Source organism: Adiantum capillus-veneris, chromosome 13, assembly GCF_014529385.1.
Source record: "Adiantum capillus-veneris isolate H3 chromosome 13, ASM1452938v2, whole genome shotgun sequence".
In the NCBI taxonomy this organism is placed as follows: domain Eukaryota; kingdom Viridiplantae; phylum Streptophyta; class Polypodiopsida; order Polypodiales; family Pteridaceae; genus Adiantum; species Adiantum capillus-veneris.
In genome coordinates, this window is record NC_140943.1 from 110,649,141 (window position 1) to 110,673,698 (window position 24,558).

At 45.1% G+C, this 24,558-nt stretch overlaps 2 protein-coding genes across 2 annotated transcripts; both read right to left on the minus strand.

The window, feature by feature from the left end:
• Positions 1-267: 267 nt before the first annotated feature.
• LOC147444643 (putative protein phosphatase 2C 55) lies at positions 268-24,535 on the minus strand. Its single transcript, XM_086527185.1, has 4 exons — positions 24,303-24,535; positions 1,427-1,736; positions 1,204-1,353; positions 268-745 (listed from the first exon to the last, which is right to left on the minus strand). Exons 1-4 carry the CDS (start codon positions 24,389-24,391, stop codon positions 449-451), a joined length of 846 nt encoding a protein of 281 aa, XP_086383311.1. The 5' UTR covers positions 24,392-24,535; the 3' UTR covers positions 268-448.
• Positions 13,267-24,026, minus strand: LOC147444644 (uncharacterized). Its single transcript, XM_086527184.1, has 5 exons — positions 15,576-24,026; positions 14,874-15,481; positions 14,406-14,772; positions 14,064-14,225; positions 13,267-13,920 (listed from the first exon to the last, which is right to left on the minus strand). The coding sequence occupies exons 1-5, from the start codon at positions 16,455-16,457 to the stop codon at positions 13,834-13,836; spliced, it is 2,106 nt and encodes a 701-aa protein (XP_086383310.1). The 5' UTR covers positions 16,458-24,026; the 3' UTR covers positions 13,267-13,833.
• Positions 24,536-24,558: the final 23 nt, after the last annotated feature.

Genomic DNA, 24,558 nt, shown 5'->3' on the forward strand with positions numbered 1-24,558 from the left:
ATGAGGATCCCTTATTTTTAGGAGGTGTGGGCATTTTGCAGGGCATTGGGAACATGTTCCAGAGGTTCGCCCTTCTGGCATCACAGAAAACATCAACACTGGCTTGGAAACTCGAAAATGCGCTCCATGGGATTGAGTGGAAATTTCTCATCCAAGCCCTTTGTTTCCAAACACCTATCATAATCCGTAGGTAAAGCACAAAATGTTACAAATATTTCAATGTAAATTTATCGCTGAACTACTTGCTGAATATGAAACTTCTGCACATGACAAAGCGCGCTGTTGCCTTTTAGATATTCCCCAAATAAGCTAAGTACGCTCGTTATCAGCAGTTCAATATGACAGCCAGAAATACAAAATCCTGGACCACATTCTTTCTTTATATACAGGAAGATTTTGGAAGAAATTCAAAAAGGGGCATTTTACAAAAACTGTGTGTGTGATCCTCTCAACCCATATGATGATCCGTAACGTAGGACACAATGACAGTAATATCGTCCATTTTTCCTCCATAGAAAGAATAGCCCGCATTTTGAGCAGCTGCAGAAAAAGGGGTTTCCCCGTTGCTGTCGTTTGCACGTTCTCTTGCCAGATAAGCAATTTTTTGTGCTGTAACATCAGGACTCATGCCAGACCATTTGGCCTGCAAAACAATGGTCTCAATTTCGGTAGCAAAAAGATTGTCAAACAGCCCATCTGTGCCAGCAATGATGACATCCTCTGCTGCAACCTCAACAACAAAAAGCTGCAACAAACGTAAAATGAACAGAGTATGATGAACTTCTTTCAAAAACATAACACTTTCAACTCTTCACACACAAAACCTCACAAGATTGCTTCTTTGTCTAGAGTGTGCTTATCTACTAGGACCAGTTAGAATGCCTGCACGTTAGACAAGTTGGGAAATAACTTGTAAGCTGCCCTCAAAGATGGTGCCTTAAATAGCCAATAACATCGGTCTAACAGTACGTAACCTACATGTAGACTAACTATATTGTCATTGCTAGGATAAATCCTTCAAACTTGGCAATGATAGAACCAATGAATGCGAACAGCAATGGTTTGCCTCACAAATGTGCAATGTCTGTCCATGCACCCAATACATGATATTTAGTTCATCAAGTACGTAAGGTACATGTACCGAGCCTCATGAAGTGTTAAGTGCAGGAATGGATGCCAATAATAAAGACTATTTCCACTAACCTCGGCTGCGGAAACTGGGTCACCCGCCCCACAGCTTTCCAGCTGAAATGGAAAGTTGAAATTATGCTGTTGCGCTGGAGACTTGAAGATCACTCGTCCATTCCTCACAACAATAAACCCACTGTCCCCCAAATTCACAGCTTGCAATCCCTACAAAAAATCATTTTGCAGATTAGACGTAATCTATTTAGACAAGTCAAGCTACCTTAAGTCGAATCCTTACATAATCTGAGAGAGCTAGAATGCATGCTGTGGAAGACCCTCGACAAGTAGTTTTGGAATACGCTTTCTTAAGAACACGAGCAGCATCTACTGAACCTGTTGGCTCCTCTCGAGCTGCTATCAAAGACTCACTCATGAGTTGACGGGCATATTCACCAGAATCAACACCAACTTCTGCCCAGCCACCAACTCCATCAGCGACACCAAACACTTGCTTCTCAGGACATATGAAGTATGCATCCTCGCCTCCTGTGAGCTCTTTCTCGGGATGAGGAAAATAGCAGGCAGCAGACAGTAACCATAATCCTTTGCTGCAAGGCCAGAGAGGAATTTGGACGTAAGTCGCGTTGCTCTACCAAAAGAAGAGAATCTTATTAATTATGCAGATAAGACCGAACAACAAACCAGCCAAAGCACATGCTGAGTTCTCCTTGGCTGATTAAACCAAATTCATCTTACATCAAAGTGTCACAACTTAGGGTTTATGCAAGCAGAAATAACTTGTCCCTCTAGTTTCTTTTGTCTAGCTCCCCGATTCTCTCTTTGCAGTATCTCTCTCCATTCAGCCCCAGTGCAGGGGATTACCATGTTTGCTTTCCAGTTAAGTAGAGAGCACGGCGACTTTTGCTGTTTTTCTTTATCTGTTTTTGTCCAGAGTACTAAAGAGATCCTCGCTGCTCGCTCACTTTTAGGTGAAAAATAGAATTAACACTCTAGGATGGATCATGGATTTACATAATCTACAACCAAGTGTCGCATACCATATCAAGATTAGAAGGGCAGCACACACAAAAATGTATAATAGATGGTCACATACTCCCAAACACTTATGGGGGGGGGGAGCCTCACTTGAGCATGTAACAGGCAAGCCTCACTTGATTTTCACTTTCAGAAGCACTAGCACCTAAACTAGGCGCCCCAGGCGGTATTTTTTTATTTCGTAGAACAAAAGTCAAAGTTTCAACTGTCAAAGTGCAAAGAGAGTCCCTTTTGAGTCTTCCACGAGGTTGTAGTACTAAGACTAATGGTACCCTTTGTCACAAGATGGGCACCACGAGCCAATAGCAAAGAACAGACTGAACAGACTTTTAGCACTTCAATAACAACTCAACTGAGAGAGACGACACGCGACACGGAGTGACAGAATTCCACCCCAGAGAGTATTGGCCCCAAACCTTGGCGCCCCTTTCGGTATTTCTTTATATTGCATCAACTCAGTACAAGCCGGTACTCCAAACTCTGCACTTTCTCTAGGAAGCATGCCAGAGAATGAGCCCTTAGCACATATTTAAAGGCCCTTGGCCTAGTAAAGCAGTTTACATGAAAAGCCTTCAAACTCAAAACCTTCTGGTCCAAAAGCAATGCCAAAAAGCTGCCAGCGTAAATCACGGAATTCCGTACAACTACAAGCGCAAAAAGCGGAATCCGTACGGCTTGCCACGTCAGCACTGTCAGCGTGATTTTTGAAAGTTGCCACATCATCAACTACGGGTCCTCCTTTATTTTAATTCTTTATGTCACTTGGGGCCCCATCGGACGGGGTCCCATAAGTTGGTAGGACTTCTTCTTCTATTGCTTGTTCTTCTCAGGGTTTAGTCCCCTCGGCAGGCATCTGCAAGTTGGCTCCATTCTTCAGGGCTTGACACGTCAACAATTTGTGACACCCTGGCCTCACTTTTATGGGCATCCCTGCCCAAAAGCCCAAAAGCGGCGTCAAGACTTCAAGTGACAGTGTGAGCCTTGCCTACGTGTGTAGCCCGCTAAACTCAACGTCGCGCTTCATGGGAACGGCCTAATAGCCTTTGCCCATGTCACCCATTGCTGTCTTAGCACACACAACCCCCCTTCCCGGGACAGCCATCACAATCGCCACCACAACCAAGCGTTTGCACCTGCTATATAGCACCTTGTCACTACCCTCTACCCGTTGCTGCCTTTCTCCTGCCTATTGAGCTTGCCAGTCGCTAATGCCACCAGCACCTATTGCCATTTTGCTGAGCATATTTTCTAAAAACTGAAACCGGCCTGTACTTACAAAAAGGGCGGTAGACCTTAGACTTAAACCTTATTTGCTTTCACCCATTTAATTTGTCGCCCACTTTACCTGTTCTTTCAAGACACAACAAAGGGGAAAGGGATACAGGCTGCTAGAATGCACCTGTATGAGAAGACCAACACCAGATTGGCCCCTAACTTAGGCGCCCCTTTCGGTATTTCTTTATTGTTTTACAAGAGGGAATAAACGCTGTGGTTCCCTACAAGCTGCCCCGCACAAACTTGGCTGAATTTCAACTGTTCTGGCCCGATTTCGGCAACATAACTGTACTAGGACCCTTCACACAGTCAGTATTCCCACGCATTGAATGACTTTCCCGACGCATAAGGGTACTTTGCAAAACCTGGCGAGAATCTGCAGCACGCTGAATTCTCTGTTTTCAGCCCCGAAAATGCGCCAGATCACCTGTACAGCGGTCCCCTCAAGTCCCCGAACCTCTTGGGGGTATTAGGGACCGTTTAGGGCCAAAACCCTAAACCTACAAAAATACACAGTAGGCTGTAATTTACTGTTTCGAGCTCCGTTTCGCGTGCCGGTCACATCCGTAGCAAGTCCTCGAGCTCCCGCATCTGTAGGGCTACTTGCCCTTTGAATCGGACGAGATTTCTGGCGTGAAACCTCTCCGAACCGAATTCACCTGTACTTGCGGGGGATTAGCCGCTAGCTAATCCAGTACCTCTACAAGAGGCTCTTGCCTTGGCAATCGCGCATGAACCCACACAACTGTACATTGGTCAAATGAAAAGCCCACTAGAGGGGCATAACATACTGCCATAGGGGAAAGAGAGGGCAGTGCGTAGCGTGCACGGCATCACTCTTGGCACCGCACTGTACATAGGAGGGAAGGGAAGCACTCCATAGCTCTTAACCTGTGACAAAATCTGCAAATGAGCCTCTCCCAGCTTAAAATTCAGCGCCACCTTCTCTTGCATGAGGAAAGTACACTAGAATGTGCCACTTGGCGCATTTACAAGCATTTTCCCGTTTCGAGGTTGCCGCCTAAAAATCTCCCAACCGGTTGCCCAGTTCACTTCACGATCACTTCACGGCAGAGTAAGAAAATGTTCTCCTTGTCGTTCCGGAGGTAATGACGCAAACACATTTTCAGGTCCCAAAATAGCAATTCCCTAAATTTTAGGAGATGCTGCCATTGTATCTTTCTAGGTCATCTAACCCCCTTTGTACACTGTAGCCACACCCAAAACTGAAATGTACCCTCTGTAGCAAAGGATTCCACTTTGGCTGGTCAATGACCCCACTTTGGCTAACCATAGTCTTTGTCCAACCTTAGTGCTCTCTTGCCCTCAAGCCTGGACTCCCTCTGGACAGTTCCACACTAGCTATGCAATGCAAGGCAGTTAGATTTCCCGAGGGGTGTTTCCAAAAAGTGAAAGTAAATAAATAATAAGAAAGAAATCAACAAAAAGGATAGATAGTAGTCACACGCTAGTGACATACCCCTCTCTTGAAATCTCAAACGTCCTCGTTTGCATCTATGTCGTACATGCTCACTGATGTATTCAACACCTGTCGACACATGTACGACACATACATGCTCATTGTCAACCCCGGTGTATTCAACACCTCGTTGACACATGTATTGTCTGCGTGTGAACCCTGTCCCAATGACATAGTGGTAGCTTCGCACTCTGCCATTGCTTTGAGTCACTAACTTTCCAATGACAAAATGGTAGCCACACATTTTGCCACTGTCTTACAGTACACGTTGGGCCCAGAAACACTTTCGAGCATACCCAAACCGACAGTTTAAGAATGCAGTTACACATGTACTCTTTAATAGAAGCAATTACTATATCCTTGACAAACTGACACGAAATACTCACTTCTATAGCACTAACCAAACTTTTGGACATTCCATAAGAGCAATTGCCAAACTGACAATCTGTACAGCTCTTAACATTCATGTAACATGTATTTGATTTGATCTCACTTTAAATACCATGTATATCATTTGTTTCAGAAGCCATTGTCACACTGACAATCCATGTAGCTTTGAAACTCAAGGGGTCTAGGTAGGTTGCAAATCGAAGGCTTCAAGGTAAAGTGATAACACAGTTGGTGACTCTGCAAGTTCACCTTCTTCCATCCACTTAGCATCCGTTGGTGGATAGTTTCTGAACTTTACCAAGTAACGCCTAGCAACCTTGCCTTTCACTTTTCTTTCCTTATGTGCCAAAATCTGTTCGAGGACCAAGATCTCGTCAAGTTCCTCGACTTCCGGCTGATCTTCAACTGGCATATCTTCTGGCACATCACCCACATAGGGTCTGAGAAGACTCACATGAAACGCATTGTGAATCTTCCAACTGTCAGGCAATTTCAGCCTATATGCAACATCATTGATTATGTCGCACACTTGAAAAGGCCCATAGTAACGCATGTTGAGCTTTGGAAACAGTCTTTCCTTGCCCTTCATCTTCTTTAACCTTGCCTTTTCAAAGCGTAAAAGCACCCAATCACCAAGTGAAAATACCACTTCACGACAGTGACAATCAGCTGCTTTCTTTTGCTTTGCATGAGTCTTTTCCAAGGCCACTTTGACCTTCTTGTACATTTCATCCATGTCTTGAACATACTTATCTGCTTCAAATATCTTGTCCTTTGTATGCAGTATGGGAGGAACTTTCTTGCCACCTTCAACTATCTCAAAAGGTACCTTGCCAGTTGATGAATGCACTGTATTATTGTACGCATACTCCACCAATGGCAAATATTGCTCCCACTTTCCTTTATGCTTTGACACATAACACTTCGGCAGATCTAGGACAGTAGAATTTGCCTCTTCTCACTGCCCATCTGTTTGAGGATGAAATGACGAAGAGAATTTGAGCGTGGTGCCCATATTCTCAAAAAAGCCTCTCCAGAACAAACTTGTCATGCGTGGATCACGGTCGCTAACAATGGACTGTGGCATGCCATGATACTTGAAAATATTGCTCAACAAAAAGAGTGCCATCTGATCTGGCTTTATCTTCTTCCTGACAGGAATAAAATGAGCCTGCTTGCTAAATCTGCAAATGATGGTCCAAATACCATCGTTTCCTGTTTGCGTTCTCGGAAGATCAAAGATAAAATCCATAGCAATACTTTCCCATGGTTTATTTGGAATAGGTAGTGGTTGCAATAATCCTGGTGCCTTTTGCCTGTCAAACTTGACCTTTTGGCATATTAGGCATTCTTGCACAAAGGCATCCACATCTCTTCTCAATGTAGGCCAGTAGAAGAGTGTCTCAACCGCTTTAACTGTAGCATCGAGACCACGATGCCCTGCAAACGGTGGGACATGACTCTCTTTCATAACTTTGCGTCGCAATGGCTTTGTGACACACAATCTGCCATGCATCATCATGAACCCGTCTTTAAGAAGATAGTGTTCATGACGTTGTCCATCCATTAGTTGCTCGAAGACCCTTGCAAAATCTTCATCATTTGCATACTGTTCTCTCATATCATCAAGTTCATGATGATAAGGAATTGACACAGCTCAAATTTGAGGCTTCCTTGACAAGGCATCAGCCACAACGTTCTTCTTGCCTTCCACATGCACATGCTGAAAGTGGAACATGGACAAGATATTTGCCCATCGCATATGCTTCTCAGATAACTTTGCCTGTGTCAAGAAGTACCGCAAGGTCTGATGGCCCGTTTGGACAACAAAGTCTACACCTAGCAGGTAGTGTTTCCAACTTAAGAGTGCATGAATCACAGCCTGCAATTCTTTTTCATAGACTTGCATAGTCTTTTCTGGCCCTTGCAAGATTCTACTCTCATAGGCTACTACCCTGTCATCTTGCATTAGCACTGCACCAATGCTACTACCACAGGCGTCGCATTGGACCACAAATGACTTCCTTAGATCTGGCAACACAATGATTGAATCTGGACAACAAAGTCTACACCTAGCAGGTAGTGTTTCCAACTTAAGACTGCATGAATCACAGCCTGCAATTCTTTTTCATAGACTTGCATAGTCTTTTCTTGCCCTTGCAAGATTCTACTCTCATAGGCTACTACCCTGCCATCTTGCATTAGCACTGCACCAATGCTACTACCACAGGCGTCGCACTGGACCACAAATGACTTCCTTAGATCTGGCAACACAATGACTGAATCTGAAGTCATCTTTTCCTTTAAGAGATTAAAAGCTGAAATCTCTTTCTGTGTCCATCTAAAGGTGACTGCCTTCCTTTGAAGAGCATGTAAAGGTGAAGCAATCTCAGCGAAATTTCGGATAAACCTTCTGTAATAGGAGCATAGTCCCAAGAAACTTTGGACATCGTGCACAGTCTTCAAATCTGGCCATGACTTTATCGCTTCAACTTTTGCAGGATCCATTCTAACACCATCCTTTGAGACAATGTGTCCCAGAGAGTGAATCTCTTCCGAAAAAAATTCACTTTTCTTCGCATTGATGAGCAACCTATGACTGCGTAGCTCTTCGAACACAATGGCCAAGTGATGCCTATGCTCCTCTTCATTCTTTGAGTAGACTATCATGTCATCAAAGAATGTACCAACAAACTGCTGGTGTGGACGGAAAATTCTGTCCATCATCCTATTGAACGTAGCAGGAGCATTTGTGAGACCAAAGGGCATCACTAAAAATTCGTAAAGGCCAAACGTCGTTCTAATAGCAGTCTTGTGCACATCCTCTGATCTAATGCGGATCTGATGGTACCCACTCTTTAGATCTATCCTGCTAAACATAGCTGCTCCTCCTAATTTGTCCAGAATATCATCAATTCTAGGTATAGGGAACCTATTCTTGATCGTATTCTTGTTCAGTGCACGGTAGTCGATGCACATACGTCATGAGCCATCCTTTTTCTGCACCAACAACACTGGAGAACACAATGGAGATGAACTGGGCTGAATCAGCCCCTTTTCTAACAGCTCCTGTACTTGGCCCATTATCTCTTTCTGCTGAGCCGCACTAACCCTGTACGGAGGCTTATTTGGTGGGCTACTGCCTGGCACCAAATCTATCGCATGGTCCTTGGGTCTCTCTGGCGGTAATTGAGACGGTAATGAATCGGAAAAACAGTCACTATACTGTTGTAAAAACATTGACCTTTCTTTATCTAGCACAAATAAATTTGATTCATCACAATCTGACACTTCACGTGCAAAAACCAAGTACGCAGAAAGATACTTTTTCATTACAGAAGTAATAGCAAAAGCTGATACAGTGGGAATAGACTCCCCTTTAAGCTTTACATCCAGAATGTGAGTCTTTCCCCTGCTCTATACAGTGATCTTTTTGTTGTAGGATCCATGATTCCATGTACACGAAATAACCAAGGAATACCTAACAACACATCACATCCGTCCGGTGGCATGATGTAAAATTCTTTAGCATCTACATAGGACTGGATATGTAGGCGCAACTTTCCAATGATGGGTGTCACAGCCTCTGTATGGCCAGGACATGCCAAACCTGCCTCTGCTGTATACCCCATCTCTTCAGGTCTGACTACCAACTTTGAAGCCAATTCTGGGGAAATGAAGTTGGCTTTGGCACCTGGATCAAAGAAGACAAGCAATGTTTGATCCCTGACCTTTCCCCATGCTCTGCAAAGCTCACTTGCATCTGAATTTGGCTTGTCGCCCACCATATCTGGCACTAGACCTGCCATGGGCTTCTTTCCTTTCTTGTCTTCCTTGTCTTCAGAATCAGCTGGCCTTTTCTTTGTAGGACAATTGTAAGCAATGTGGCGAGGCTGCTCACAGATGAAGCATTTGTTCTCTGACCTCAGGACCTTCTTTTGCTCTTCCGACTTGCGAGGAAAACGTCTTTTCCATTTCTTCCTTGGTCCCTTTTCTGATTCAGCCGTAGCTTTGTCTTTCCCTGCGTTGGTTGGCTCCAGAGTCACTTTAGGAACCTCCTTGGGAACATACTTCTTCGCTGAATTTTTCTTGGCTGATCCTTCCTTGACGCCAGTATTAAATTCACAATCTTCTCCCTTGAGCAAACCATTGTCAGTGTTTGCTACCTCGATGAGCTGCGTCAAAGTAGTGACTTTGGTCTTCGTGCAGTACATTCTCAATCCTTTGGGTAGGCCACAACAGTATTTTTCAATCTGTTCTGTCAATGGCACAAACCTATAGGAAGTTACTGGAAGTTACTGGAAGTTACTCTACCTGCGGGGGATTAGCCGCTAGCTAATCTAGTACCTGTACAAGAGGCTCTTGCCTCGGCAATCGCACATGAACCCACACAACTGTACATTGGTCAAATGAAAAGCCCACTAGAGGGGCATAACATACTGCCATAGGGGAAAGAGAGGGCAGTGCGTAGCATGCACGGCATCACTCCTAGCACCGCATTGTACATAGGAGGGAAAGGAAGCACTCCATAGCTCTTAACCTGTGACAAAATCAGCAAATGAGCCTCTCCCAGCTTAAAATTCAGCGCCACCTACTCTTGCATGAGGAAAGTGCACCAGAATGTGCCACTTGGCGCATTTACAAGCATTTTCCCGTTTCGGGGTTGCCGCCTAAAAATCTTCCAACCGGTTGCCCAGTTGACTTCACGGCAGAGTAAGAAAATGCTCTCCTTGTCATTCCGGAGGTAATGACGCAAACACATTTTCAGGTCCCAAAATAGCAATTCCCTAAATTTTAGGAGATGCTGCCATTGTATCTTTCTCGGTCATCTGACCCCCTTTGTACACTGTAGCCACACCCAAAACTGAAATGTACCCTCTGTAGCAAAGGATTCCACTTTGGCTAGTCAATGACTCCACTTTGGCTAACCATAGTCTTTGTCCAACCTTAGTGCTCTCTTGCCCTCAGGCCTAGACTCCCTCTGGACAGTTCCACACTAGCTATGCAATGCAGGGCAGTTAGATTTCCCGAGGGGTGTTTCCAAAAAGTGAAAGTAAATAAATAATAAGAAAGAAATCAACAAAAAGGATAGATAGTAGTCACACGCTAGTGACAGACACCCTTCCAACTTGCCCCTTAAAAAAGGGGTTCCTTTAGGGTACACTTTGGATGTCCAGTCATAGAATTCCTCCCTACCAATCTCTGAGTCATAGCAAGAATGTTCCTAGCCATGCACTGACTCTCTCTCTCTCTTCTCTCTAGATTCTTCCTCCTCCTTTTTCTGAAGAAGTGGGGTTTGAACCCTTGTATTACTACAAAAATTACAAAGAGCCCGAAGGCATTACAGAAGTCCATAGGCATTGCACATAACCATGGCTCAAAGTGAAAAATAACCAGGGGATATCACAAGATTATAAAACCTAAGGGGAAAAGCACTAGTGATAGAGAAATAAAACCCATATGAAGAGCTAGAAACAAAGAAACAGAGGAATACAATCCACTGTTGGCTAAATCATCAGCGTCCAAATCAGCCATCCTCAATCCTACAAATCCACACATCAAAAAGCCAAGATTCTTATGCAAGTCGGAGCAAAGCACCGTAGCTTTGAGACCATGTTAGAAGTTGTAACCAAAGTCTCACAATTGTGACACAAGTGCAATTACGCCTCTCCTCTACAAAAGAGAGCCTATACGCCCAAAGTTACCTGGAACGGGAACGGGGAACCGGAATGGGGGCTTCCGGAACGTTTCCGGAACGGCCATCCCTCGAAAAAGCGGAACGGGAACAAGGGCCGGAATGGTAAGCTTAAAATATGCTTAAATTAGGTTGGATTTAACTTATATGTTAGTAGAGAGCCACACACCCATTAGTCCAAGTAGAATCCTATTTAGGCATGCTTTGCAATGATTCTTCAGTCTTAAGGCTTACACGCGATTGCGCACTACACACAACACATGAATTGGAATCATCCTTTACAAATAACAAAAACATCTTTATTCTTCATAGAAAGAACATTAACTCAAAGTTGAATAGAGTCCACACTCCACACAAAAGCTTGGAGCAAAAGATGATAGAATATAAAGATGGCTTACAAGGCCAGCCAATGCGCTACAAAAAGACATGTAGAGACTAGAGTGCGAAATAACAACCGTAAAAGTCACTAGGTGACATGTCAAGACTCAATCACTCATGTGGTAGTGCATTACAAAAAGGGGGGAAAAACCGGCGGCTACAAAGGAGACAAATGTCAAAAACCAATGAGCAATGAATCATGACTCATGCCTGATGTTCACCTCTGGGTAGAGGCAGAAGAGCATCCCACCTCCCAATTTGTAGTGGTGTCCTGCTTGTCATTAATATCATCCCAATCCTCTTGCATAGGCAAATCCTCCTGCCTCTCCAAGCACCTCTCCCTCTGCCTCCATCTCCCACTAAAGAAAAGGATCTGTCACTTTGGATGTTGACTTGCAAAGCATCTTTAATTTGCACCGACAAAAACAAGGTCATTTGCTTTCTCCATTCCAAGTCGGTTTCTCTTTCTAGATGCAATGCGGCTATATACACTCCACAATTGCTCCAAGCAAGAAGAGCTAATCGCTTGGCTCAGAATGCAGACGGATAGTCACTGAAGGTCAAGACCATCTTGTCAAAGTCGACGATGCGGAAGCGTAGAGACCAAGGGAAGTGAGCAAGAGAGAGAGAGAGAGAGAGAGAGAGAGAGAGACAGAGAGAGAGAGAGAGAGAGAGACTACTGAACCAATCAACCTTGGCAATGAATAATTGAATGTGTACACTGTATACAATGGAGGCAAGGGGTTGCTTATATAGCAATCGCAGTAAATTGCCCTACCCAAGACTTCGACAAATAAGTAAGATAAATACCTAAAAGCCAAACTAAATAATGGGATGACATTGGGCAGTTCACTTGAGATGCCTAAACTAACACCCTCTTTGCAGCTCATAGTGGACATCAATAGTGAGACCAAGTTGATGAAGAAGCTACCATGGACACCCCAATAGAGGCCATCAACTGGATACACCTCGGTGTTGCTCTCCTCAACTTTGTACCTAAAAGTAATGCCATCTTGAGCATTGGTTGCCTTCTAGAAACTTTGAACTGTAGACCATACTACATCCAATAATCCCCATCGTGAACTATGAACATGTCACATCCAAAATATAAAACTCCAAGATAATGAACTGCTGGAACACATCATGTCCATGATCCGACCAACAACAATGAATTGGCGCGCCCATCCATAGTGTTTTAGATATCTGATTGGTTCCCTGTCAGATGCATGTGCATTGAATTCCAACCTACGGGTCCAAACACCAATAACTTGAACTCCAACACAAGGGTCCAAATTAATTATAGGGAGTAGGCATTGCCCCTCTCTGCCACTCACAAGCCTCTCTCTGGCTGAAGCTAGTGGTGACACCTTCCTTTTGACTAGAAATTTGACGTTGAGGCCATTGTGGCCACCGCCACATGTGCCATGCCGATCTTCTCTGTCAAATCTTTATTACCGTAATCTCTGTCCATCTTGCCTTTGTCCTTGTCTATCTGTGAGTTCCTGCTCTTGCCTTTGGCTTCAAATTCTCCAGCCAAACAAAGCGTCGAATCACAATCATGACTAAGGTCGTACCTCCCGAGTACCGAGGCAGCTAACTGAGTACTGGTACTGCCATCCTTGCATAGTTGACACGTACGGTCACGTATGATGGTTACACGTACGAAGACGTGCGGTACTAATCGAACTAAAAAAAATTAGACGTACGTTGACGTAACGTACGATGCAAAAAAAATAAATCATATATTTTTCAGAGCTTTTACTCTATTATGAGTAACTACTTAGTATTAAGTACATACAACTCAAAGGAGATGTCTTACAAGTAAGAACATTAAAGATTTGGCCATGGACATTGGAAACGGCAATGTTCGAAAAAAGATGATCATGATTGCATTTGATTTCATAATTCATTACATAAGTAGAGAGTCGAGGCTCGAGAGATACAAGTGACAAAAAGTAGTACAAAAAAGTAGTGACACAACTCATAGTCTCATGGCCCATGGGTACAAACTTTAAAGCATAAAGAGAGAGTTCTAAGTGCTCATATCGCTCTCATCACCGGAGTTGTGGTCCGAGCTTGAGCTAGAGGCAGCTGCATCATCCTCATCACTACTTGCATCAGATGCACTAGATGCAAGACCATAATCTCCCTCACTAAGGATGTTGCCCTCATCATCAAACTCTGGCTCTCTAGGATCCGCAGGTCTAGAAATGGACACATTCTCCAAAGTGGTGTCCGCCATAGTAGATCCGCTACCCGAGCCTCGCCGCACATAGGTCCTGGGTGTCTGTGCCGACGCTCTTCCACTCCCACGAGCAACCGAAGTGAAAGCTCCTCTACCTGTAGTTGCCAAAGCTCGCACAACCACCTTCTTGCGGGACCGTGTGCGAGAGACACGGCGATCAATCTCCTCCAACTCCAAGTAGAGGTCTCAAAATATTTGCTCCTCCTCTGGATCGCGATCTTTGTTGAGACTCTTAAGAGTCTCAATGGAGAGCTTGCATTCATCTACATTCACCTATTTGTCATTTACAACATGCAAGAAGATTAATGGAGTTAGCAATTTGGTATGCCAAAAATATGAGCACATGATACATCATACATATTACATCATACATGTGAAAGCATAAATAAAGAGTATGATGTAGCCAACTCAATTACCTGCCTAGCCATTGGCATCTCGTGCATGGACCTCAACATGCGTAAATTGGAGCGACAATAGATAAGCCGCTCCAATTGCTTCGTAGAAAGCTTGTTGCGGATCTTGGTGTGTATAAGAGAATACGCCGACCAATTCCGCTCACATGCACCCAATGAGCAATCCTAGAGCACATAGATGATAGAAGAGAGGCATGAGATTTGAATTGTGGGAATTTTCAATTGAGAGGTGACTTATGTGACATGTCACATGAATGATGAATGTCAAATGATGACATGATTGAGATTATAAATTTATAATTTATGGTATGGTATTATGTATAATTATTAATATATATGATATACCTGTCCAAGAACCCTCAATGCCACCCTTTGAAGGTGAGGCAATTGATAGCCAAAACATTCCCACCAAAAAAGAGGCTTCACTAACGAATCCCTCTTCCAACACACCGAGGAAGCGAATGCCGTGCCTCTTTGGTCTCCATAGTTGATGAGCTCTTGGAGAAACTCTCCATGGTGTTCTTCATTGAGTATCTTTGGAAGGTACTTGTCGCGCTCCTCTTGAAGTGCTTGATCCGCAAAGATTGATGGCTTTTTGAAAGCCGGATGCAAGAGGGCGGCAAAGCCATGGATTGGTCGCCTCATCCAATCCCACCGCTTTTTAACAAGGAAGAGAATGTCATCTCTCTTTGGAGAGTCCTCCAACACATCACTACAAAGAGAGAGAGAAAGATAGTCAAGCATGGAAGGGTAGAACCGTAGATAGAAAAAGACAACTTACAATGTACATAAATCATAAGGTGATATGTTTACCGTGAACCATCGGGTGCTCCATCAAGAATGGTGGATCTCTCAATCTCCTTGTAAGCCTCCTCCATGAAGTGGTAGAGGAGACCTATGGTAGACCCTTCCATGTCGGTCATCCGAAGCACCTTATACAATGGCAATACCACCATGACAAGACCCTTGACCTCTTGCCAAAACTCCTCCTTCAAGCAAAGCCGTTGGATGGCCTTTGCATCTTGTTGGGATGATTGGGTCTCTTCTTCAATCCATGCTTTGAACTCATCCGAGACCATTGTCTTTTGCAAGTTGGTTTGCACATCATAGCGGCGCTCAAGGAGGAGCCACATAGCGGCAAAGCGTGTTGCGGAAGGCTTCTTCAACTCCAAGCCGGAGTAAGTGCGATATATCGCAAGTACTCTCACCTTTTTGTTGATGAAGTTGACGATGGAGAGGGCTTGGGATAGAATGTCCTTTACCCAAGGTAGGTCGCCAATGTCCTCCAAGAGGAGGTCAATGCAATGTGATGCACATGGAGTCCATACTATGTGTGGATACTCCGCCTCTAGCTTTTTGGCCATGGAAGCACAATTGGAGGCATTGTCAGTGATTACTTGAATGACGTTGCTTGGACCGATCTACATATGGAGAAAGAAGGGAAAGTGAGAAGAGCCAAGGCAAAAGACAAAATTGAAAATAGTAGATACTTGAGAGTGGAATCAAAAATTTTACCTCTTTTATGGCTTGACGAATGTGGCGGTAAATGAAGGCACCCGTGACCTTTTTCCCCCTTGCTCCCGCATCAACCGCTCGCAAGAAGTAGGTACCAAGAGGGCATAAGACAAGGATATTAATGATTCCCCTCTTCTTGCGGTCACTCCATCCATCGGTGAGAATAGAGCAACCATACTTTACCCATCCGGCACGCACAGGGTCAAGAGACTTGTCGATTCGTGCCCTCTCTTCATCAAGCTTTTTGGTGCGCATGTCATGGTATGACACTCCCGTCCACCCTTCACATGGACCAACCACGGCAATAGCCTTCACCATGCGTTTCCAACGATCCGTGCGAAGAATATGAAAAGAGAGATTGCACTCAATGATGGTGCGTGCAATCTCTATCTCCGCTCGTCGTTGCCTCTCTTTGAGGAAAGACAATGGACCGGAAGTTCCACCCACCGTTTGTGCAAGAGTAGCTTGCTTTGGAGGCTGCCCACCATGACTTCTTTTGCTCTTCTTTGAGACGCTACCACCCTCGGTGGAGGCCATGGTAGCGCCGCCGGATGCAACGGACATTGATGGAGAAGCATCCTCTCCCGAATCGGAGAGATCATGGTCGGGCGGAACCACCTCCTCCGATGCCTTTGCAACCGCCTTGCGCGTCTTCAAGGGGAGATACTTTGCTTTGCACTCTTGGAGAATGTCGTCGGGGATATTCGGACAAGGACCCGCTTCCCCTCCCACCTTGGTCAAGTGGATGATAAGGCGGGTGGAGCTTGAGGTCATGGTCTTCGGGCAATATTTGCAATACCATTTGCAAACATTTTGCTTGTTCTTCACCCTTTCAAAGTAGCGGCAATGCTTGTTGAAGGCTTCATGAAGAGCGGGCGGCATTATGGAGAGCTTGAGGGATGGGGAGTGATGAGAGAACTTTAGAGTAATGGAGAGCTTGAAGGAGATGGATGGAGATGAAGGGAGCTTAAGGAATAATGGAGAGCTTGAAGGAGATGAAGAAAGCTTAGGCCTTGAAGGAACAATGGAGAGCTTGAAGGAGATGAAGGGAGCTTGAAGGACTAATGGAGAGCTTGAAGACTTGATGGAGTGCCAAAGCTTGAAGCCTTGATGGAGTGCCAAAGCTTGAAGCCTTGGCCCTTGATGAATGGAGAGAGCTTGAGGGAGCTTGAGTAGGGAAGGAGATGAATGAGAGAGCTTGAGGGATATATGGAGAAGAAGAGAGGGTGGGCAACCTTATATAGGTTTTGAGGAGAGAGGGAGAAGAGGGTTAAAGAGAGAGCATGCTTCAAAATTCAAATTCCATGTGCCATGGCCATAGCCCATGTGGCTTTGTGTGTGTGTGTGTGTGTGTGTGTGGATGTTGGGGGGGGGGGGGGGGGGGGGGGGGGGGGGGGGGGGGATGGCACATTGGCTTATGATGCCCCAAGGGCCAAGGCTCCAAGGCCCCCAACGTTCAATTTTTAACGTTCAAAAACTGCCAGCACGTGGCGCTACAAAACGGCTGTAAAAACAATCAAAAACGTCCGCCAACGGTCACTTTTTTTTGATCGGACGGAACCCGGACGGAACGGACGGGACGTTCCGTTCGACGGACGTGGACAACCCTGCATCCTTGTCCAACTGACCTTTGCCGTTGTCCTCTAGCGAACTCCTCCATTTGCTTTGACTTCACAAACTCAAGCCAAACAATTTGTAGGGTTCCTTGAGAACTGTGCCGGTGCATAGGCCACTAAACGGATGGTTGACAATCCGTTATCCATAGCTTTTGGTTGTCTTTGGTCGATGTCGTCGAGGGTGCTCAAGCAAAGGGTGCCTTGTTGATGTTAGGTGCAACGGAATGAATGTTTGAACTTTGCTCAATATGAGTGCTCCGAACCGTGCTCAAGGTTCCTTTTTGTTCTTATGGAAGGTAGAGCCTTCCGTTCTTAATGAGAGAGTGCAATGGACACAAACAAAGTGAATGGACACTACGCGTGGACTTGACGACGATGAGGACGACCACAAGACGGGCTGAAATCTGAAAACGCCAAGGGCTGAAATCTGCAAATCTTGTATCTGCTGAATTCTGACTCTATGTCGATGACGACGATGCAACTACGACACACTGAAAACGCAGATGCTGAAATCTACGTTTTTCGGGCTGAAACTGTAAACCTTGCGGAAACCGACCGTGCTACGAGGAACTGATGCGGGAAGGTGAGATCTGCGAGGTTCGAGGGTTCTTCTGTGATGTCTAAAGGCTGAAAACTGAAAATGCTGATGTTCCTTGAGTTTCCGTTGCGGAGAATCTGCAAAACGCTAGGGTTGGATGCAGATGCAAAAACACTAGGACTGAAAATCTGGAATCTGTCGCCGTTTGTCTTGCAAATGCAAAACGCAATCTGCAAGTGCAAAAACGCTCATTGATCTAGTCCAAAAACGCTAGGCCTTCTGTTGAGAGAAAACGCCAGAGTTGTCGCGAGGGTGGTCTTGCTGAGAAGTTGCCTATTGAGCAAGGTGCTCCTGCTGCCTCTTTTGCCAATTAGTGCTAGTTTAGGTTTGCTTATATACAAACTTACTCAATTTGCCCTACCTACTTTCCAACAAAAGTCACTTAAATTAATAAGTAAAAAATGTCAAAAATAGGTAAAATAGGCTAAATGCACTGGAAAATTCCCCTGCAGGATTCTGATGGATTCTGATGGGAATGCTTCTGATCATGCTGTGTGCAACCAGAGGATATGCATCTACACTAACTGCCTGGACATGCACGGTCTGCGAACAGACTCACAAAAGTGCCAAATCGCTTCTAAATCTAGACTGATTGGACTGACTGAACCCTTGTCGTGTTGTAGCTTGTCCACGGACACGTAGGGTTGGATGTGTCACGTGACAGTCGAGTTGCAGAACTCGGCATTTTGTACCTTCTTGCACTCCAATAGGCCACAAAAAATCTCCTTGCCGCTCCAAATTCCAAGCCGCAAGAACTCCAAGCTGATGCCGATCCACTCCTTTGCACTAATCCCAAGTTGTTCCGCACCCTCTGCAATTCCTCTCTTCAACTCCAGTTTCCCCGCTCCACAAGGCTTTGCTCCCAAGGCACAAAATCTCCAACTCTAACACCCTCTCTTAATTTGCTCGCTCAAGCCACGTGACTTCTCCCTCTTTGAGAGCTACCCTCCACTGCTTATAGCCCTTGGCGTTTCAAAATGTCGGGCTCTGCTCAAGGTGCATGGCTATCATCGCACAAGGGAGGCGATGTCCCAAGACACACACAACGTTTCAACTTTCAACACGCTGCACTTAGTGGGGGTTGTCATCGTCGCTCCAAAATCCTCACTGCGCGCGTTTCAAAACCCAGGGGGAGGGGCCCTGTGTATTGTCGATAGCAGGCTACAGCGTCTTAAAACGCAGAGACAAACCACTACCCTCGCCCGTTGCCAAGGCACTGCCAACACATCGTTTTGAAACACTCGCAGGCAGAATAGGGAGGGGATTCGATGCCACTACACAGCAACGTTTTGAAACGTTGGGAGCAGAGGAGGGATTTTGCCGCAACGAAGTTCTCCAATCTGCTCAGAACCGCCCCTCCACCTAGGGCTTCAAGCAACACTTTGCTCCACCAAGGTGCTTTGATACCATGTCAAAGTCGACGATGCGGAAGCGTAGAGACCAAGGGGAGTGAGCACGAGAGAGAGAGAGAGAGAGAGAGAGAGAGAGAGAGTCTCCTGAACCAATTAACCTTGGCAATGAATAACTGAATGTGTATATGATGGAGGCAAGGGGTTGCTTAAGCCTTATATAGCAATCCCAGTAGATTGCTGTCACGTGAGTCGTGACACATCTCGACCCTATGTGTCCGTGGACAAGCTACACCACAACAAGGTTCAGTCAGTTCAGTCAGTCTAGCTTAGCAATGATGTGGCACTTTTGTGAGTCTACTCGTAGACCGTGCATGCCCAGTCACTTAGCATAGATGCATATCCTCTGGTTGCACACAGCATGATCATCAATATTCCCTTCAGAATCCATCAAATTCAGACAGGGGAATTTTCTAGTGCATTTAGCCTATTTTTCCTATTTTTGGTTATTTTCACTTATTATTTTTTAATGACTTTCCAACAAAAAAGTAGGTAGGGCAATTTTGCTAAGTTAATATATAAGCAAACCCAAGTTAGCACTCTCTGGCAGAAGAGGCAGCAGGAGCTTCCCGCTCAAAAGGCAACTTCTCAGCAGAACCCCCCCCCCCCCCCCCACCCAGCACCCCCAGCGTTTTTGGACCTCCATCTTCGCGGGCATCTTCAAGCATTAGCATCGCCATCCACTCCATCTCCTTGGCGTTTCCCCCCTACAGCAAGTCATCACCAGCAGTGACCTTCTCTAGCGTTTTTCCCGCGACCTACAAGCCTCAGCCCTTAGTGTTTTTACTAACGCCAGCCCTAGCCCTTTCTAGCGATTTCAGCCAGCCACTAACGCTAGGAGAATTCTGCTATTTCAGCGTTTTTCTAACATGGAAAACACTGCCATTCCAGCGTTTTTTCAGCATTGATAGACCTGCAATATCAGCGTTTTCAGCAGTACAACAGTTCAGCGTTTTCATCTTCAGCATGACCCCCGACAAAGCCGATCATTTTCAGTCATAAGGACAGAAGTAAAGCAATCAATTTCAGCCCGAAAACAGTCCACGAAATTCAGCCAATAGAAGATCACAGATTTCAGCCTAAGTCGTCGTCGTCGTCATCGGCATAGTCCCATTTGCATCAATCCATTGCATTCGCATTGTACACCATTGTGCAATCAAAGTAGACCACTCTCGCTGACGAGAGTGGGGCCTTCGGAGGAGGGTTTTACAACCTCTCGGTGTCGTATCTCTTCTCTCTCCTTCTCTCAGTCTCATTCACTTGCATGCACAATATCCACTCACTTTGTTCGTGATCATAGCACTCCCCATGAGACGGAAGGCTCTCTCCTTCCCTAAGAACTAAAAGGAACCTTGAGCAATAAAGATCACTAATCTTGAGAAAATACAACATTCTTTCCGCTGCACCTTACAATTGCCCTACCAAAGACTTTGACAAATAAGTAAAATAAATACCTAAAAGCCAAAGTAAATAATGGGATCACAATGGGCAATTCACTTGAGATGCCTAAACTTTTAATACATCTAAACCATTTTCTTGCCACCACAAGACAGAGGAAATCTTGGTGCGATCAATTTGGGCATCGGCTGTCCCAAATGATCCTCACATATCCTTGTAAAATGCAAGTTGGTCCTTGATTTTGCGTCGCATGTCACAATCAGAGTGAAGCTTCTTCAAGATGGTGTTCCAATGTGTGTTCACCTCCAAATCATGCTCCTGCCTTGCACCCTGGAACTCTGGGTCCAACACAAAAGCTACACCATGAAGAGGTGAACTATAGGCATTCCACCTGCTACTGCAAAGATCTTTCATTTCTTCGAGCCTATTGGGGTCCTCCTCAAGACTTCAAGTGCCTCAAGCATGCAATCCATTGCTTCATAGACCTTGTCAATGCAAGGTTTCATACCATCCATCACTCTAAGCAAGTGGATCACTGGTTTCAGCATTTTGTCAAGAGTCTTAAGAGACTCCCAGAACTCAAGATCCTCTACCTTCCCTGTACAAATGATCCCTGCCACTGTATTTGCATGGGAAGTCTCAGTAAACTGTCACGAGGACGTGGCAACTGCTAACCTTAGTTATTGGTTTCTTTCCAATGATTTTTGTTTAATTTTTGAGACCCTCTTTTTGAAGTTGCAAATGGTCGGACATTGTATGGCCAATGTGAACGGTAGTTTCACCCGCAGACGGGAAGTTGGTCGGCATTGGAATTCCTATAGTAAGACGATGTCTAGGCTCAGTTCAAGATCATGTAGGTCCCCCCGTCGCACTTAGCAAGTTGGTGAATACTAGGAAGTGAACTCAATAAAGGTACAATGTCAAGGTGGGGTCACCAAAGTAAAGTACCCGACAGCTCAGCTACATTGCATTTTTGGATGCGGTCCCAATGGGCATTGATGGTAAGATGACCAATGGGAGTCCAACGGAAGCATCCCCTAAAATTTAGGGAACAATTATTTTGGGACATGAAATCTGTTCACGTCATTAGCTTCAAAATGACAAGTGGAACATTTTATTACTCTGCTATAAAGTCAACTGATGCACCGATTAAGTGATTTTTAAGCGAGAAGCCCAATGCGGGAAAATTGCATGTATGAGTGCCAAGTGGCACTTTTTGGCCAATTTACCAATTCTGGGAGAACAAAACTCGTAACTAACTTTTTGGAGCAATTTTAGAAACTGATAACACTGATTTTCAGCCATTTCTCTCCATTTTTTAGCTTCCCAAGACTTTACCTAGGACCAAGGAGCTCATTTTCAGCATTGGAAGGCATCAAATGCGTGTTTACAGGGATGTTTTGATGCGTTTTCAGCGATACGCAGGTTTTGGCAGCCATGGAAATCTTCCCCTTTTGCATCGATTTGTTCATAGATGCATTGCAGGTCAAGCGCAGAAGAGGGGGGCGCTCGATTTATGTTGGGGGGATGCTTCATTGAGAACCTGTTGTGCTGAGGCAGGAGCCTCCTTGAGCAGGAACAGGGGTAGTTAATTGCTACTCCAAAGCAAGCACCGGTGAGGGTCATAACCTCACCATACAGGTGCGTTTTCAGCGCTGCGTATGCGCTGTAATTTGACTGTTTTTCAGCCATACGGACGCCAGAACCATTGGGAACAGTGCCCCACTGACAGAGGACAGTTCGGGGACTGTTTAGGGCTGAAAACAGGGCAAAAACCAGTAAATACAGCGGGCTGAATTTACTGTCTTTGGGCAGGAATCAGAGGATGGGAGTGAGTTCCAGCAGGGGAATTGGTTTTGCACAAGTTTTGGGGCTGTTATGCTACCGAAATTTGGCCAAAACAGGTAGTATCTAGCAGGATACACGTAAAGGATTCCCAAGACTCTACTTTGTAATTACCCTCTCAAAGTATAAAGAAATACCGAAAGGGGCGCCAATTTTGGGACCTACAGGTTGTCGACGTCTGCTCGGAGCATTCTAGCTTCCGAACCGTGTGTGTGCTTAAATGTTAATTCCCGTCGTCGCAGGTTCCTTTTGCAAAGTACTCTCTGTGTGTCTAAAGTAAAGAATTTCCGGTGAAAGCCAAAGCCTACCGCCCTACGAGCCGGTTTCACAAACTCTGTACTGATGAAGAGCTACCGTACTGCACTTTGACACTCTACAAAGCGGCTTACCATAAGATAGTTGTACGTGAAGCGGGTCTCACAATACTTTAGCAGCACTTTGCCCCCCAATCGTTTCAAGAACTCAACTCGAAGTATGTTGTGGTTGTTGATGAAACAAACCACCTTGGACGTGGATGCAATGAGAGGCTCAATCCAAGGTAGTTTGTCGAAATCCTTCAGGAGGTTGTTAAGGCAATGTGCCATGCAAAAGGACACCGTGATGTGAGGATAAATGCCCTCTAAAATTGCTTCGGCTGCCCTGTTTGATGCCTCTCCATCGGTGACTAGACCTATTACCAGGTCCCACCCAATGGTCTCTATGGTGAAGGCCCACTCTCCCGCAAGGACATCCGCTAATTTCCCTGTTTCCGTAGCGTCGTGAGAGTGGGCCGTGCATGATACTCTATTGAATGGAGCACCGGTAGTCAATTGAAGATAATAACCTAAAAGCCCCCTCTCAAAGAGAAGTATCCTCAGAACAAAGAATAAATACCACCAGAAAGAAATATGAGACAAACTGCTTCCTCTGCAACTGAATAGCAAAACCTAAATCTCATAGAACTCGAGACCTAAAGAGGACCATAGTAAACTCGAATTGCTAAGAATCGGAAGACTTGAAAGATCATCACCTGAGGTTCATGTTTGCCAAAGAAGTCGTCGAGGTCCAACAAGACCTGGCCACTCAAGCAAACTCATTAAGATCAAACCACACGTTCCCCACTCCTCTAGCCTCTTCATCGAAGGCTGGGTGGCATGTTTCCGCTTAAGCGCTCTACTACTTTCTTCCATTACTCCCTTGATCCTAGCTTTTGTAGTATCACCCATCTTTTGGAGTATTAGTGGTAGTTTTTCCCTTGCGTTTGTTGTTATTGTCTATCTCATGGTTTTTCACCACCACATTCGTTATTTTGTTATGTCTTCGGGCTGATGTAATGCCTTTGAGCCTGTAATTTGGTAATGTAAAACAACAGGTTCCAAACCCTCCTTTTCTTGAGTGTGTGTGTGTGTGTGTGTGTGTGTGTGTGTGTGTGTGTGTGTGTGTGTGTGTGAGAGAGAGAGAGAGAGAGAGAGAAGAAGAAGAAGAAGAGTAATATTTTAATGTCGTAGGAAACTATCCCAAGAGACCTTAAAGAACTATCCGACAAGGAGAGCTGAACTTAAGACCTGTTATTCAAGAGGGACATGGCATAACCAATCTACCGCACTTGAGAGAGAGAGAGAGAGAGAGATGGCCTGGTTCTTTTTTTTTTTTTGGGGGGGGGGGGGGGGGGGGGGGGGGGGGGGGGGGGGGTGTCCAGTAAAAGAACAAGATGCAAACCTAAAGATTAGCATGCAAACAATCTCAGAACAGCAAAAGTGGAAGGCTTATTGGGCTTGAACAGAAAATAATTTCATTTGATAGATGGTGATTTTACTTCAAAACAAAGTTCTTTAGCACAGCAAAATAGTACAAGAATCAAATACCGAGCAACAACACTAACCTGGCTACACTTATGTCGTCAATGACTGGGAATTCTGGAGAAACATCCAACAAGAAGCTGCCAGGTTTTAACTCTCCAAATTCATGCATGAAACTTTGAATCGAAGTGGTCAAAGCTGAGCGACATAGCTCACCACAAAAACAGTAAAAGTCTGTCAGGGTGCTTTGGAAGTTGAAAGTCTGTATCACACTCTCTCCTATGTCTTTGTTTTCCCTTGTTTCCTCAAACTCCCAACTCCAGTCAATCTGAGGTATGC